The sequence below is a fragment of the Zootoca vivipara genome, chromosome 7, assembly GCF_963506605.1.
Source record: "Zootoca vivipara chromosome 7, rZooViv1.1, whole genome shotgun sequence".
Lineage (NCBI taxonomy): Eukaryota > Metazoa > Chordata > Lepidosauria > Squamata > Lacertidae > Zootoca > Zootoca vivipara.
The window spans coordinates 824,073-839,374 of NC_083282.1; the positions used below are offsets into that span (position 1 = coordinate 824,073).

The following is a 15,302-nucleotide window of genomic DNA, read 5'->3' on the forward strand; positions in this document are numbered from 1 at the left end:
AGAGGGCATTTCTGGAGTAGAGCAACTCTATCTGCAATCCAAGGCAGTGACTGGAGAGAATGACTGCAGTGGGGTTGCCTGTGGAACTGCTGCCTGCAACTGCAATGTGATGCTTGTCCCACAATCTGTCAGATGCTGGCTTACCCTGGACCAAATTGAGCAAAAGCTTGCCTGGTGGGGAAGAATGACTGGAATGAGGTCACTGCAAGTGAGGAGGTGCCTCTGCCCTTCCTGTCCCACAGGCACCAAGATGAACAGTGAGAGCTAAAGGGCTCTTTCCTGGAGGCTCTCAGCTGGTGTCTCTGCTGACTTCCAGCCAGGTTGGTTGGACTGTCTTGAGTCTTGACTGCAGCTGCTGCTTTTTCTTCTATAAAAAAATGAAGTCTATGCAGCAGAGTGAAGAGATGTGGATGACCCAGAAAGTCTACATCTGCCTCTAGTGGACAAAATCCTTGGGGAGAATGACCACCCCATTTCTAGGATTGTATTCTGGAATTCTATTCTCCTTGTTGGTTTTACAATAGTCTTTTCTTTGTGCCCATTTTCTGTCTCCTGTAAACAACTTGAGAGCTAGCCATACAGTGTCAGTGTTTTGGAGAGAGGCATCCCTAAATTTCTGTTTGTAAGGAGGAAGATTAAACCAGCCCTCTTTTTATTTTATTTTTTATTTAAATTTTAAAAAAAATTTTTTTAAAATTTACTTGTAAGGAGGACAGATTTTTCTTAGGCACCTTTTGTTGTATTGCAATGTATTTATTTTCCAATCCACATTTTTATTTTAAAGGGGAGCTTTATGGTTTTATACCAGAAACTGTTGATCCCCCCCCCACAATCCTTTTGTTTCTGTTAGGTTAATATTTTAACCAAGAGGTAGGAATGAACAGGTAATGTGTAACGGATTGATTGTCTGCTTTCTAACAGCCATCTTTCCATCACCCAGCTGGAGTCCCAGAAAAAGGCTACTTTGTGTGGTTCCCAAAATGTTTGATGTGAAGATACTTAAACGCTCTTAGCTCTTCTAGCTCCCTCTGATGGGGGAAATTCAGATGGCTTTATGGAAAAATAATTCTTCTTGTTTGCAGTAAACACTTTAGGAGTCAAGAGGTGGTTTGATTAGTGTTTTATTTCCTCCCTCAAATGAGCCAAATATAGCCTACTTTTTGTCCTCACACTTTTAGGAGAAAAGGCCCTTGTGTATAGCAATCTTCAGGGGCCTCTGGGTATGAAACTGCATTTTTTGTCATCCGTTGAAGTGGAGCCAGGACAAAATATCACCAGCCGTGCCTCTGAGGCCAAAAAACAGTTTCAAGGTTAGCATGAGAAGCCCTTCCTCTCCACATAAACAAAGGCTCCAACTGAACTGCACAAACTGTTTGCCAAATACCTTTATTGTCAGCAAAAGTTAGGCTGGTGAGTCAGTTTGGGATAAAGAAGGTGGTCTGCAATTTGGGTAGTGCAGGCTTTGCAAAGCAGATTGGTTAATTCAGCCTCTGACCCCCAACCTCCCGCGGTTGGTACTGGCTGTCCCTTTGGCTAATATCCCAGGCTATGGAAAGGGCAAGCCATTCTCCAAAGCAAAAAGCAAATCACTATCTAGTTATGAATAAACCTCAAACACTTAGGGAGGCACACCCACAATGGGAGACTTTGCAAGTAACCAGAGTCCCCTCCTTCCCCACCCCCACAGCAACAGACACAAAGTATGCACCCCTCACATTTAAACTTATCAGCCTAAAAGGGACAAATACATCCTTTGGCAGGTCTCCAAAGGCCTTCACCTCCTCTCCCAAGTCATGACAAAAGCCTTCTCCTGGCCTCACAAGCCCACAGATTCTGTCCAGAGATGAGATTTCAAGTGGGAGGAACACAGCTCTGGCCAAGCGTGCAGGAGTCCAGGTCAGCCAGCAGATGGAGCCACTGCTGCATTTGCTCCCAGGATGGCTGGGTCTTAGTCTAGCAAGCAGACAATGCTATACCAGCAGCCCCAGAAGAAGATGGCTCAAAAAATGAAGCAAGTCCCCTGCTTTGCTGAGCTTGTCCTACCCTCTCTAGGCAGGCAGCCATTAAATGACCCACACTAAGCTGGAGCGATAGTTGGCTGCGGAACTTCCTTGGAATAAAGCCTGGTTTGTGTGACCACAAGGAGCCATGTGAGGGCAGCTCAGGCCATTGCCCAGGACACACTTGACGGACAAAGGGAAAAGGAAAGGAAGACCCAGGGGAGAGAGGCGACTCTCTTTTATAGCATAGCCTTTGTTATAAAAACGGAGCGGGGAATAGATTGCCAGACTGGCCCAGGGAGGAGACAGCAGGGCAAGCCCAGCTGCGTCATCCGCTCTTGTGACAGGGCCAAGCCAGGAGTTGATTTCACTACATCTAAACACACAAGGGGATTAGTCTAAGAGAACGGAGTGGAAGTGGGCTGAGTAGGAAGCGGAGATGGAGAGAAGAAACTCTCAAGGCTGGTCTTTCGCTTCAGAGTCTTGATCATAGATGTAACTTCCGACTGCACCTGTGTTCACACCTGCAAAAAGAGCAGAAGCGTCAATGGAAGAAAATGGTTGAAAGCAGAAAGGCCACGTTAACACCCAGCAGGCAGAAGATGAGAGCAGAATGCACAACTTTCTGTGCTAAGTTTCTTTTCCGCTTCAAATGGTGTTGCTCCTCCTGCTTGGACTAAGAGGAGTTCACAGATCTGACTTGTAACTGCCATCTCATGTGAGAAAGAAAGAAAGCCTCTCTCTGTTTGGGGACATAGCATAGCATAGCACTGACTAACTTCAAAATACTCCATGTACATGGGCAATTATGTATGAGACCAAACTGATATCTTTTATTATTATTATTATTATTATTATTATTATTATTATTATTATTATTATTAAACTTCTCATTGTATTTTCTTTTAAGTATCTCTTACTACATCAGTTTATGTCAGTTTATGTCAGGCCAGGTTTTCTTGTCTCTTGTTTAACAACCGAGTTCCAGAAAATCCATCTGTCCCAATATCAGACTCACCTTTTGGTCCAAAGAGGATCCCATAGCATGGCTTGTGGCAATAAGGCTGTCCATCATGCTGGAGGGGAGGAAAATGGGAGAGAAATACATCACTATAAGCCATAAGACTAGCCTCTCCACCACTGGATGGCCAACTATTGCATGTCCAAGGAGCCTTTCCTACTGGCCATGTGTGCAAGTGCTGGGGGAAGGGGGAGGCAGGGGTCTTTCTCAAAGACCCTCACCAAAAGCAGAGGCTGGCCAAGGATCCAGCTTGGCCCATGTGGCACCGATCATAGTGAAGTGCTGAGTCTCCCTGCCTGGAAATGACCTTGTGCCTAAGGACAAGGGCAACACAAAAGGCTTGGGTCTGCCTCTGTTGTGGCAAGATACAAAAGAGGCTGGTTCCCAAGGATTCTGCATGTCTTAGATCTCATAGGCCAGACCCATTAATATGAAGCAGGGGTTTACTGTCCCTGAGTGACACGGGAGCTTTCGCATCCAGAGCTGGAACTCTCTGGCTGTGTCTACATTACACCTTTAAAGCCTATTCAAAACACGTTTCCCCTTCAAAGAATTCTGGGTACTGTGGTTTGTTATGGATTGCTGGGAATGGTAACTGTCAGGGGTAAACTACATTGCCCAGAATCCTTTGGCGACAGAATGAGATTTAAATGTACAGTGGTACCTCGACTTATGAAGACGATCCGTTCCGTGGCCATTTTCGTAAGTCGAGGTTTTCGGTTCTCGAAGTGCCGCTGTGGCGCATGCGCGAAGCACGATTTTGTGTTTCTGCGCATGCGCCAGGCGCGCATGACGAAAGGACTTCCGGGGGTTGTCAAAGCGTTCGGATGTCAAGGTATGACTGTACAGTGCATATAGCTACTAGGAACAATGCAGAACTGCAATTTCCCCCTCCTATTCTATTTATTTATATTCTGCCTTTCTCCCTAACATGAATTCAAGGAGGCATACAGATAAAACAGAAATAGCTAAAAACACCAGGGAGGGGTAATTAACATACAGATATTTACAATTTTAAAAAACAAAACACACAGCCATTTCCTTTAAAACAGTCAGTTTCAGTTGGAGTTTCTGAACCATTTTCATAGGCAGCCCCATGTGGAACTCATTACAAGAACCCAAACAGGATCTAACTCCAGCATGTATCACGGTGGCCCAAGCCAACCTCTTCAGGAAGAGGCACACCTAGCAACTACTTCTGACCGCAGAGACCTGGGCTTCACACTCAGGAGTCCAGGTGAAAAGGGAGAAAGAGAGCTGGGTGTCATCAGCCTACTGGAGATACCAAACTCCCAAACTCCAGACAATCTCTCCCAGCAGTTTCATATAAATGTTAAATAGCAAAGGGGACAGAGTCAAACCCCGAGAGACCCTAGAAGGTCAACGTCCGAGATGCTGTGGGGCACCTGGACCCTCCTTTGCTTGCTCCTTCTGCATACATACAGCTGCTCTGTGGACACAGAAGAATGCCGCTTGTTTGCTTTTCAGAGCAGTAGCAGAGGAAGCTCTTCATGCCAAAACCAGTTCAAAGGGGAAGAGCTGCAGCCAGGATTTCTGGCTACAAAGCAGGGCTCCTCATCAAATTGCTATATCAGTTAGCAAACAGGCAGCCAAACATACAAGGTTGAATCTGCCTCTAGGATTATAACTTCTGACAGTTCTCACATTGCATTTTTCCTTCTAGAAGATGAAATGCTATGTCAAAAAAGCACTTTACGCACATGAAGAGCATACAAATGTTATCTGGCTCTGGAAGTGTATGCTAGGAATCCACAACAACTGTATGAAGCGGCTCGAGAGAACCTAAAACAGGAGGGAGTGTTTAATATTCCAGAGCAGACAAAGGACTATGCCCTGAGCAGGTCACAGAGGCTAGAAGTACACTATGAGAAATCACAGTCATAAGGCAGGATGACTCTAAAGTCAAAGGAGTGGACCTTTTCTGAAAGGTGAGCAAAACCCCTCTCTAAGCTGGACTGATACATACTGTGAAAGCTCTTCACAACTAAGTTTGGAATAAACCAATGCCACATTAACCTGCCGCTGGTAAAAGTCAGTTAATCAGAGCCTCTTCCTCATTATCTTTATGCAACAAGCATTTCTTGCTAATGATTTTTACCAATTCTCAGAGAGCTTTCACATCTGTGATACTTTGGAAGTGCACATGTGAAGTTGCTCAAAACCATAGATCGCTCCAGGAATCATTTTGTGTGTACCTGCCGATCTCAAAGCATGTCATTAACCCAATCCTCAGGTTGTAAGCCATTTCCCAAACTTCTGGTGGCAATCTCACAGGCAAATGCTTTTGTGTTTTTACTAAAAACCATAACCCCTAACAATGCATTTCTAGTGACCGTGTTGCTATTATGGTGAGTGGTTTGAAATTTTTAGTGTACAACCTTTTGCGAATTGAAAACAACATCTATCCTTTAGAGTAGGAAAATCTCCATAAGAAAATGCACATAGAGATTCTATTGGATTGATGGTGGGGTGGGGGGAGAGGCAGTGTTTTCTCAGTATCTTTCACCAATATTACTTCTAGATAAAGAGAAAGCCATTCAGAAAAAAATGAAACTACCACACAAAAATTGTGAAGATTCACTTTACGACAATTTTATTGAACACTACGTGTATTTTAAATGTGCAAAGTATCTACCCAACCCAGAGACACCTGTGTTAAAATGCAGCGTTTGCACCCGAGCCTTACCTCAGCGTGGCCTCCGGGGATCAGAGTCTTTCCACAGCGCTCACAGCGCAAGCAGGGGCGGTGCCAGTCCTTGCCCAGTGAAGTCACCTTCTCAGCTAGAACAGACAAGAAGTGGCATGCGAATCTGCAAGTCAATCTGTCCTCATGGCAACTGATGCCGCTAGTGCCTCACAGAAAACCATCAGACAAAAAAACCCTCCGGAGATCAGACAAACCCAAAGCAGTGCTGGGAGGGTTGGGCACAAGAATCTCAATGTAACATTCTGGCCACAATTCAGCATCCTCAGAATCTCGGCTCCCCATTTCCTTTAGAGCAAGTTCCCACCCATTCTGGGTGAAATGAAAGGCTTGCACATTTAGGGCAAAATCCCCAAAGCTACAAGGAGGCTCCGTTCTGTGGACTGAGAGATGAGGCCTCCGTGCTCTTCAAAGCTTCTTGCCCCTCACAGAAGCATAACAGATACTGCATGCATTAATGCAAATCTTTATGATTAATATAGGGCACAGAACTCAACTGTTCTAGTTGCAGAATCCTTGTTACTTTGTTCTGTTCAGTCCTGTGTACAAGGGTCAGCAGGAATTCCATCCCCTTATGCAAATCAATACAGTAGTCCCATTAGGAATTCCCCCCTTTTCTAACAGAGTGTGCATGCTACTTAAGTATAAATCTAGAAATTGCAGGCAGCCACTGAACCGATCAATTTTCTGCCAATAACTTCCAGGAACAGACCAGGAACTGCTCCATTTGGCCATTCTTTGCTCTGACACAACTCTATGTCCCAAGGGAGAACTTGGTGTGTAGCCTTACAGATTGCAGTCTTAGCAGACTGGAATGACCCTTCAATCCTTTGTTTCTTTAGCTACCACCTCACACAAACCCACTCCCCACTATGAAACCAGGATGTCAGGAACATAGCCCCTCAGAGTGCAGGGGGTGAGTTAGAGATTGAACTAGGGACCGACTTTGCAGAGAACTGCCTGTCAGAATCGAGAAAGGGCCGTTCAACCCCCCTTTTTGGAGAAGACTCTATTGGCTCTCAAGGAGAGGAAGAGTTGGAAAGCAGTCAAAGCGTTGATAGGCAATCAGGAGATAAGCAGAGGTCTGAGTCTGGGTTGAGTGAGAGTGAGCAGGAGGGGGGAGAGCCAGGCGTTTGGATAAAATCAGAAGGCAACGGGAAAGCAAGAGGGGAAAGGCAGGAGTCTGGCATCCTTCCTGTTGTGGGAGGGGAGAGATTTCAGACTGTCCAACAAACGTAAATGCAAGCAGGCGAGAAGCCGGGCTCTGGATTTGTCTTTTTCTAAATAAACCTACATAAAACTGCCAGAGAGTTTATTACTTCTTATTGGAGCTTGCTTGTCTGCTAGAGATGATATATTCCTTTTTTGAAAAATCTAATTATCTGCCATTCCAGGCCATGACCATTTCTGGCTTGGTGACGCTGGTTTCATTCGGCTGCAACATTTCGCTATCTCTGAAGCAAAGGTGGGACAGATGCAGGACAGGCCAATACTCACCAAAGTAGACCTTCTTAGAGCAGCGTGGGCAGATGTTTGGCTCCCCAGTGAAGGTGGTAATGCTGGTAGCTGGAACACAAATGGGAAGGCACAAATTCTCCAAAATGCTCAGCTCCAACCTCAAGAACGGGATCTGACAGACCTTGTTCCTCTTCAGCCAACCAGCTCTGAACACAGCATCCAAGGAGGAGCCATCATACTGGACAACACTACACCTATTCACCTGGAAGGACACAATCATCTTGTGGCGCTGAGGTACCATAGGTATCCTCTCTTGTGGAGCTGTGCGAAGAGTCCTTTTTGGCTGATGAGGTCAAAGGCCTTTGTCCACAGCTGCCAAGTACCCTCGTATTTTCTCACCATTTCCCGCAGGTGTCCTGATTGGCAAAATACCCTGTATTCCCCCGGATTACGGAGCTCCTGCCGGCAGCCATTTTCTTCTAGCGCCACATCGGCACCGGAAGTCGCTTCTATGCACTTCCGGACATGTGTAGAAGTGACTTCTGATGCCGCTCTGCCCATTTCTAGGGAAGTAATAGTACCACTGTATTCTGCTCTGGTCAGACCTCACCTGGAGTACTGTGTCCAGTTCTGGGCACCACAGTTCAAGAAGGATACTGACAAGCTGGAACGTGTCCAGAAGAGGGCAACCAAAATGGTCAAAGGCCTGGAAACGATGCCTTATGAGGAACGGCTTAGGGAGCTGGGTATGTTTAGCCTGGAGAAGAGAAGGTTAAGGGGTGATATGATAGCCATGTTCAAATATATGAAAGGATGTCATATGGAGGAAGGAGAAGGATTGTTTTCTGCTGCTCCAGAGAAGCGGACACGGAGCAATGGATTCAAACTTCAAGAAAGAAGATTCCACCTAAACATTAGGAAGAACTTCCTGACAGTAAGAGCTGTTCGGCAGTGGAATTTGCTGCCAAGGAGTGTGGTGGAGTCTCCTTCTTTGGAGGTCTTTAAGCAGAGGCTTGACAGCCATATGTCAAGATTGCTTTGATGGTGTTTCCTGCTTGGCAGGGGGTTGGACTGGATGGCCCTCGTGGTCTCTTCCAACTCTATGATTCTATGATTTCCAAAATGTCTGCAGTGCCAGAAGTCGCTTCTATGCACTTCCGGACATGCGTAGAAGCGACTTCTGGCGCTGCAGACATTTTGGAAATGGGCACAGTGGCATCGGAAGTCACTTCTATGCATGTCCAGAAGTGCATAGAAGCGACTTCCGGTGCCGTGGCGCTGCTGATCCTGGATTTTTCAATCCGGAACTTGGCACCAATGCCTTTGTCAGGTCTAGGAAGTCAAGGGGTGTCTCTGCTCTCAGCACTTCTCCTGCAGCTGACACAGTGAGAAATCTCACCTGTGGCTCCTAGAAGCTGTCAGCATGTGACAGCGGCCGCACCCCAGGAAACGACACTGACTGGCTGGCTTAACCAGGTGAGGGAAGCTGATGGGTCTCAAACCCTCGTTGAGTTGGGGACTTCCCCTGCATGCAAATACAGGCTCTGGCAGACTGAGCGGACAAGAGGGGGTCCAACGGTCAAGAAGGCGGCTTCTGCCCATGCTGTGGAGGGAAGTGAGGGACAGATGGGGCTTGTCACCCTAGGAAGGGAGCCCACCCAGGAGTAAACCCTATATAAATCCAGAGTTGAGTCCCTAAGATGGTCAGATGGCACACTGTACGCCTCCTTCTGGCAACTCCTGGAGCCAAGCTGGTGCCAAACGTCTTGCTCTGCTTTCCTCTGGACCATGTAACCAGCCAGGCTGAGAGTGGGCAGCCCTCATCTGGACAGCCCTTGGCTCCAGAGACACTGCCCAGGCTTGTGCTGCAGGCTGGTCACTTTGGTGCTGCTAATGCAGCAAAAAGAAGGTAGGAGGCAGCAGTTATGAGTTAGAAGCTCAACCTGACTGGCGTGAGGTTCAAGCGCTACAGGTTGCCTTCATTGGTGGGAGAGAACATCGTGTCTCACTGGTCAGTTTCTGCCCACCTTAAGCCAGGCAGCTGCCAGTCAAGACAGTTCTTACCTGCCGCTGTCTGCAGGTTTCAATGGCTGCTTGGAGCTCAGAGCATCACTTGACAAGTGGACTGAACTACTGCACCAAGCAATAAAGAAACAATCCCTCTTGCACCTTGCAATTTGAAATGTCACTTTCTCTCTCTCTCTCTCTCTCTACCATTAAAACACACAGATATTCACAATAAAAAACAGCACAGCACCCTCCCTTTCCTTCTAAGCAGCCAGTTTCCAAAGCCTGTTGGAACAAGACAGTCTTCACCAGTCCGCAGAAGAACAACAAAGTGGGAGCCAGTCTAACTCTCTAAGAAGGAAGTTCAAAGTCTGTGAGCAGCCACCACCAAAAAGACTCTGTCCTGCATCGCCACCCAGTGTGTCTGTGAGGGTGGCAGGAGCGAGAGAAGGGCCTCCCCCAAAGATCTGAGAACCCAGGCAGGTTCTTATGAGGGAACATGGCTTGTCAGGTAACCTGGACCTAAAATGTATGGAACTTTTCTCTATTTCTGTAGAACTGCAACATAAGACACAACACTGAGTATGGAAGGAGCAACAAAAATGGATAGCAAGCGAGTTATCAGGAATCATGAAATGAGCCAACCACAGAGTCTCCCCATTGCCCAGCAGGGAATGGAAGAAGCAGGGGTGCATAGGCTGTTGCCTGCCACAACCCAAACGCCCTCGCAGAACCCCTTCTCCTGCTTCCTGGGACCCAATGCTCACCTTTGCTGGGTCCCTTGGGTGCTGCACTCACTTTCTTGTCTTCCACTTTGGGTATGTGCTCAGTAGGGCCTGGAGCCACTTGTCCTCCAGTTTGGGGCTTATCATAGATGTAGGATCCTGCCCCTCCGATGTTCACACCTGGAAAATGGAGCAGGAGAGGTCAGAAGGGCTTTCTGCCCAAAAAGAAGTGCTTTTCCGTTCTCCACAGCTGTATCTATGTATTTGAGGGAAGCCATAAACATCTTCCCATGGTTGCAGCAATGGGCAAAAAGGTTTGTCAGCCTAGCCCAGCCAGCTAAAACCACCATCAGAACATACAGCAACCCAGTCCTTGTGGGCGGGGGGGGGGGGGGTTGCAGTGATTTCCAGAAAGTCGTTAGTTTGCACCAGGCGTCCTATTGGGAAGACCCAGTTCTCTGAGTCAGGAATGCTTTGACGGTGTTTCCTGCTTGGCAGAGGGTTGGACTGGATGGCTCTTGTGGTCTCTTCCAACTCTATGATTATATTATTCTCTGAGTGCATGTTCTGGAAGTTGGGCAATGGGGGCAGTACAGGATTCCTTTTGGTGTACCGACCTCCCCGCTGCACCAAGGATTCCCTGCCCGAGCTGCTACAGGTCGTGGCGGATGTTCTCCTGGAGGCACCTAGCTTGGTTGTCCTAGGGGATTTTAACATCCATGCCGACACAACCTTACAAGGGGCTGCTCGGGACTTCGTGGAAAGCATGGCCTCCATGGGGCTGTCCCTGAATAACTCTGGCCCAACTCATAGCCACGGACATGCCTTGGACCTGGTGTTCACTTCTATGGATGTGGGTGATCTGACACTAAGTAAAAGCGAAACTTAAGAAGCGCCATGGTCAGATCGCTACCTGGTGCAACTGGACTTCTCCGCGACCCTTCCCCTCTGCAGGGAGGTGGGACCGATTTGGATGGTCCACCCCCACCACCTAATGGATCCAAATGGTGTCCAGAGAGTGGTAGGGGATGCTTTATCCCATGTTGATGGCCTCTCAGCCGATTCCCTGGTGGCCCGCTGGAATGTGGAGTTAACCAGGGCTATTGACTGTCTGGCTCCGAAGCGCCCTCTCCGATTACATGGAGCCCGGACAACCCTGTGGTTTTCCACTGATCTGAGGGCAATGAAACAATCGCTGAGACAGCTAGAGCACTGGTGGCAGATAACTCATTCTGAAGCTGACCGAACACGGGTTAGAGCTCAATATCGAGCCTACCAAGTGGCAGTAGCGACGGCAAAGATTTTCTTCACTGCCTCTATTGCATCTGCAGAAAACAGTAGCAGGAGACTCTTTCAGGTGGTTCGCAATTTAGCGGAACCACCTGCTGCATCGGGGCTCAGCATGGGCCACATGATCTCCTGCAATGATTTTGCAAAGTTTTTTGCAGATAAAGTCGCTCAGATTCAGGAAGAGGTAGACTCCACCGTGGGAGCAGGGCTGGGGCAAGGGAGTGCTAGAGCCCTGTCTAGTCAAGTTGCGTGAGATCAATTGCAATCTGTTACTTCCAAGGATGTGGACTGGCTGCTTGGACGAGTGAAACCAACCACCTGTCTCCTTGATCCTTCCCATCCTGGCTTTCCTGGCTTATAAAAGCTAGCCGGGAAGGCCTGGGCGATGGGCTTCGCGGGGTGGTGAATGCTTCTCTCTGTGAGGGAGCCTTCCCAGACCCGTTGAAAGAGGCAGTTATTAAACCGCTTCTTTAAAAACATCTTTAGATGCAGCCAATATGGCCAGCTATCGCCCAGTCTCAAATCTTCATTCTTGGGCAAGGTGATTGAGCGAGTGGTTGCTGAACAACTCCAGGCACGCCTGGAAGAAGTGGACCATTTGGATCCCTTCCAGTCGGGATTCAGGCCTCATCATCCTTCTGGACCGTCTTGAGGGGCTGGGGGCACTGTTATACAGTGGTTCCGTTCCCCCTGAATTGTGTCCAGAAAGGTGGTGGGGGATGAGTGTTCAGACCCCTGGGCTCTCACTTGTGGGGTGCCTCAGGGTTCTGTCCTCTCCCCCATGCTTTTCAACATCTACATGCAGCCACTGGGAGAGATCAGTAAGAGTGTTCATCAGTATGCGGATGATACCCAGCTTTACCTCTCTTTCAAATCAGAACCAGTGAAGGCGGTGAAGGTCCTGTGTGAGTGTCTGGAGGCAGTTGGAGGATGGATGGCGGCTAACAGATTGAGGTTGAATCCTGACAAGACAGAAGTACTGTTTGTGGGTCAATTTTGTGTCCAGGGCAGCTATTCATCAGCTCCATCTGGTATGCAGGCTGAGACCCTACCTGCCCGCAGACTGTCTTGCCAGTGGTACATGCTGTAGTTATCTCTCACTTGGACTACTGCAATGCGCTCTACGTGAGGCTACCTTTGAAGGGTGACCCGGAGACTACAACTAATCCAGAATGCGGCAGCTAGACTGGTGACGGGGAGCGGCCGCCAAGTCTTGAAAGACCTACATTGGCTCCCAGTACGTTTCCGAGCACAATTCACAGTGTTGGTGCTGACCTTTAAAGCCCTAAACAGACTCGGCCCAGTATACCTGAAGGAGCGTCTCCACTTCCATTGTTCTGCACGGACACTGAGGTCCAGCGCTGAGGGCCTTCTGGAGGTTCCCTCGCTGTGAGAAGCCAAGTTACAGGGAACCAGGCAGAGGGCCTTCTCGGTAGTGGCACCCGCCCTGTGGAATGCCCTCCCACCAGATGTCAAAGAGAAAAACATTTACCAGACTTTTAGAAGACATCTGAAGGCATCCCTGTTTAGGGAAGCTTTTAATGTTTAATAGATTATTGTATTTTAATATTGTGTTGGAAGCCGCCCAGAGTGGCTGGGGAAACCCAGCCAGATGGGCGGGGTATAAATAATAAATTATTATTATTATTATTATTATTATTATTATTATTATTATTACTACTACTAATACTACTACAGGGAGCCAGCAGCTTCATAACCGAGTCAGACTACTGGTCCCTATGGCTTAGTGCACTGACTTGAGGACAGCTCTTCAGGGTTCATTCAAACAGGGATCTTTCGCAGTCGTACATGGTGAGCTGAAGCTGCCTACAAAATGATGTGCTCTCCCAGTGAGCTCCAGCCCTTGCTCTATCCCCAGTGCTTTCAAAGTTTTGGACCCAGCAGCAAATTCCTCTACTGGTACAGTGTCTGTGTTGGAGGGGTGTTTTCAACAATAATCAAGATATTGTTGAGAGCCTGTGCTACTAAGGATCTGAACATCCTAGAAAGCCAGAGTTTAGTAATGTAGATACTGTCACTATCCAGTAATACAGTGGTACCTCGCAAGATGAATGCCTCGCGCGGCGAAAAGCTCGCAAGACGAAAGCATTTTGCTTGTGACTCACAAGACGAAGTTTTCTATGGCCGTGCTTCGCAAGACAAAGTTTTTCGGGGGTTTTTTGTTGTTGTTTTTTGCCGTGGCAAACCATGCTTTGCAAGACAAAATTATCGCAAGACGAAGCGACTCACGGAACGAATTACTTTTGTCTTGCGAGGCACCACTGTATGTTAGGGGATTTCACCATAAGAGCTCAATTCCTACACCCAAGAAAGTCCCCTAACAGCAAATGTTAACATGCATTTCATTTTATCATTATTTCCTATTGGTTTATTTTGTAGTTTGTATAAGTTAATCTGTTTTTAAGAGGAGGTGAGAGCTGCCTTGGGAGTGGGCCCTAGCCAACAGAATGGCTGGAGTTGGTTCCACTACGGGGTTTGTAGTGATCACAGGAATGGGAAGGAGTTGCTTGAGGGCCAGACCCCGTCATTATTAAGGAGGCTGGTTTAGTCATTGTCTTAAGAGCACCCTGCCTCTGGGCTAATAATCAAAAGCATACAGTATTTTTCACTTCTTATTTCATTCATGAGGCAGAAACACTGGGGGGGGGGCAGGATAGGACTTGGGTAGTTGTAGCAGGGAAAGTGTGGAACACCCATCTCAGCACTTCTCTGTTCTACATGTTTGCATGTAATGTTTTGCTCTGCTCAAAGTTGCTCCTATTTAAAGTAGAGCACACCTCAAACCACAAGGTGTGCCACACCAGAGATATGTGAACAGACAGACATTACATAAACTCAAAAGTGATGTCTCTACTTGGCTTTGGTGATGAGAAGGTGAGGTGAGAGGGAGAGGGAGAGAGATTTATCAGTATTTGTGTCTAGAGTTGAAACGGTCCAACCACCCAGAAAGAGAAACCTACCTTTTGGTCCAAATAATGTTGCGTAACAGGGTTTGTGACAATAGGGCTTTCCATCATGCTAAGACAGAGAAATGGCAACTGTTAGATTAACCAGTGTTAAGAAAAGATTATTAGCTTCAAACAATTGTCCACTGAAGGCTGATTTATCACTAAATCATAAAGGCAGGGCATTGACTATTTCATGTGATCCTGAGTCTATAAAGAATCTGGAGATGCCACAAGGTTTTGTTATTTTATTTGAGATTCTAAATTTGCCATCCACTCACAAGGTGCTTGTTGTAAAATTTAAAAAAAATACATCAATATTTTTAAAAGATACCGCAGAACATAAAACACACACAGTTTTCAGGGATATTTAGAAAATCACAAAGTTAGAACAAAGGCATAGCAAAATAGAATAAAATAAAAACATATAGACAGTAGTGATGAGAACAAGGAGTTCTAACTCCTGTGGACTTCAAAAGAGAAAGGCTGTTCCAGTTCCCACAAGAATTGCTGGTACTAGCCAAACATGGAGGAGAAGGGCACATGGTGGCTCAAAAAGCATCTTGCCTCAAATAAATCTCAAAACCTAGAAGATTCCTCCAAGAAAGCCCACAATGATAGCAAAGAAACAATAAGAGAGCAAGATAAGATTAAAAAAGGGACCGCAGAACTGAAAGAAACTCAGGAGGCAGCACTAGATGCGACAGCCACTTTACAAATGCAGAGAAAAGAGATGACTCTGAGATTTAGAGGTATCCCCTAAGAGGAGATTATAGATGAGCAAATTATTAAGGAGCTAGCCAAGTGGTTAGAGCTACAAGAAGGCGAAATACAGTACTTAAGGGAACTGAAAAAATATTCAGAGTCAAATCTAGTGTGGCAAAAGCCAACAAGTGGCCAGGAGACTGTTTGGTATCGTTCAGTTCAAGTCAAATTATTGGTCAAAAATATGGAAGCCCAGGAAAAAAGTGAAATACATGAGTTCTGTGACCTGGAAATTAGCAAAAAAGTTAAATATCTGGGCATATGGCACACAGTGAAGAACATCAATTTATTTCAGGCTAATTATGCCAGCACCTGGAAGGAGATAAAAAACAAATTGGAAATCTG

At 46.9% G+C, this 15,302-nt stretch overlaps 1 protein-coding gene across 1 annotated transcript in view; it reads right to left on the reverse strand.

Annotated features, from left to right (window-relative positions):
- Positions 1–1,105: 1,105 nt before the first annotated feature.
- LOC118078516 (cysteine-rich protein 2) overlaps positions 1,106–15,302 on the reverse strand; it is a 46,529-nt gene continuing 32,332 nt past the window's right edge. The window contains exons 3-8 of the mRNA XM_035102413.2: positions 14,208–14,265; positions 9,979–10,116; positions 7,244–7,312; positions 5,729–5,823; positions 3,019–3,076; positions 1,106–2,524 (exon numbers count right to left, since the gene is read on the reverse strand). Of these exons, the coding sequence (XP_034958304.1) occupies positions 2,457–2,524; positions 3,019–3,076; positions 5,729–5,823; positions 7,244–7,312; positions 9,979–10,116; positions 14,208–14,265 (486 nt within the window). The 3' untranslated portion in view covers positions 1,106–2,456. The remainder of the gene's footprint in view (positions 2,525–3,018; positions 3,077–5,728; positions 5,824–7,243; positions 7,313–9,978; positions 10,117–14,207; positions 14,266–15,302) is intronic.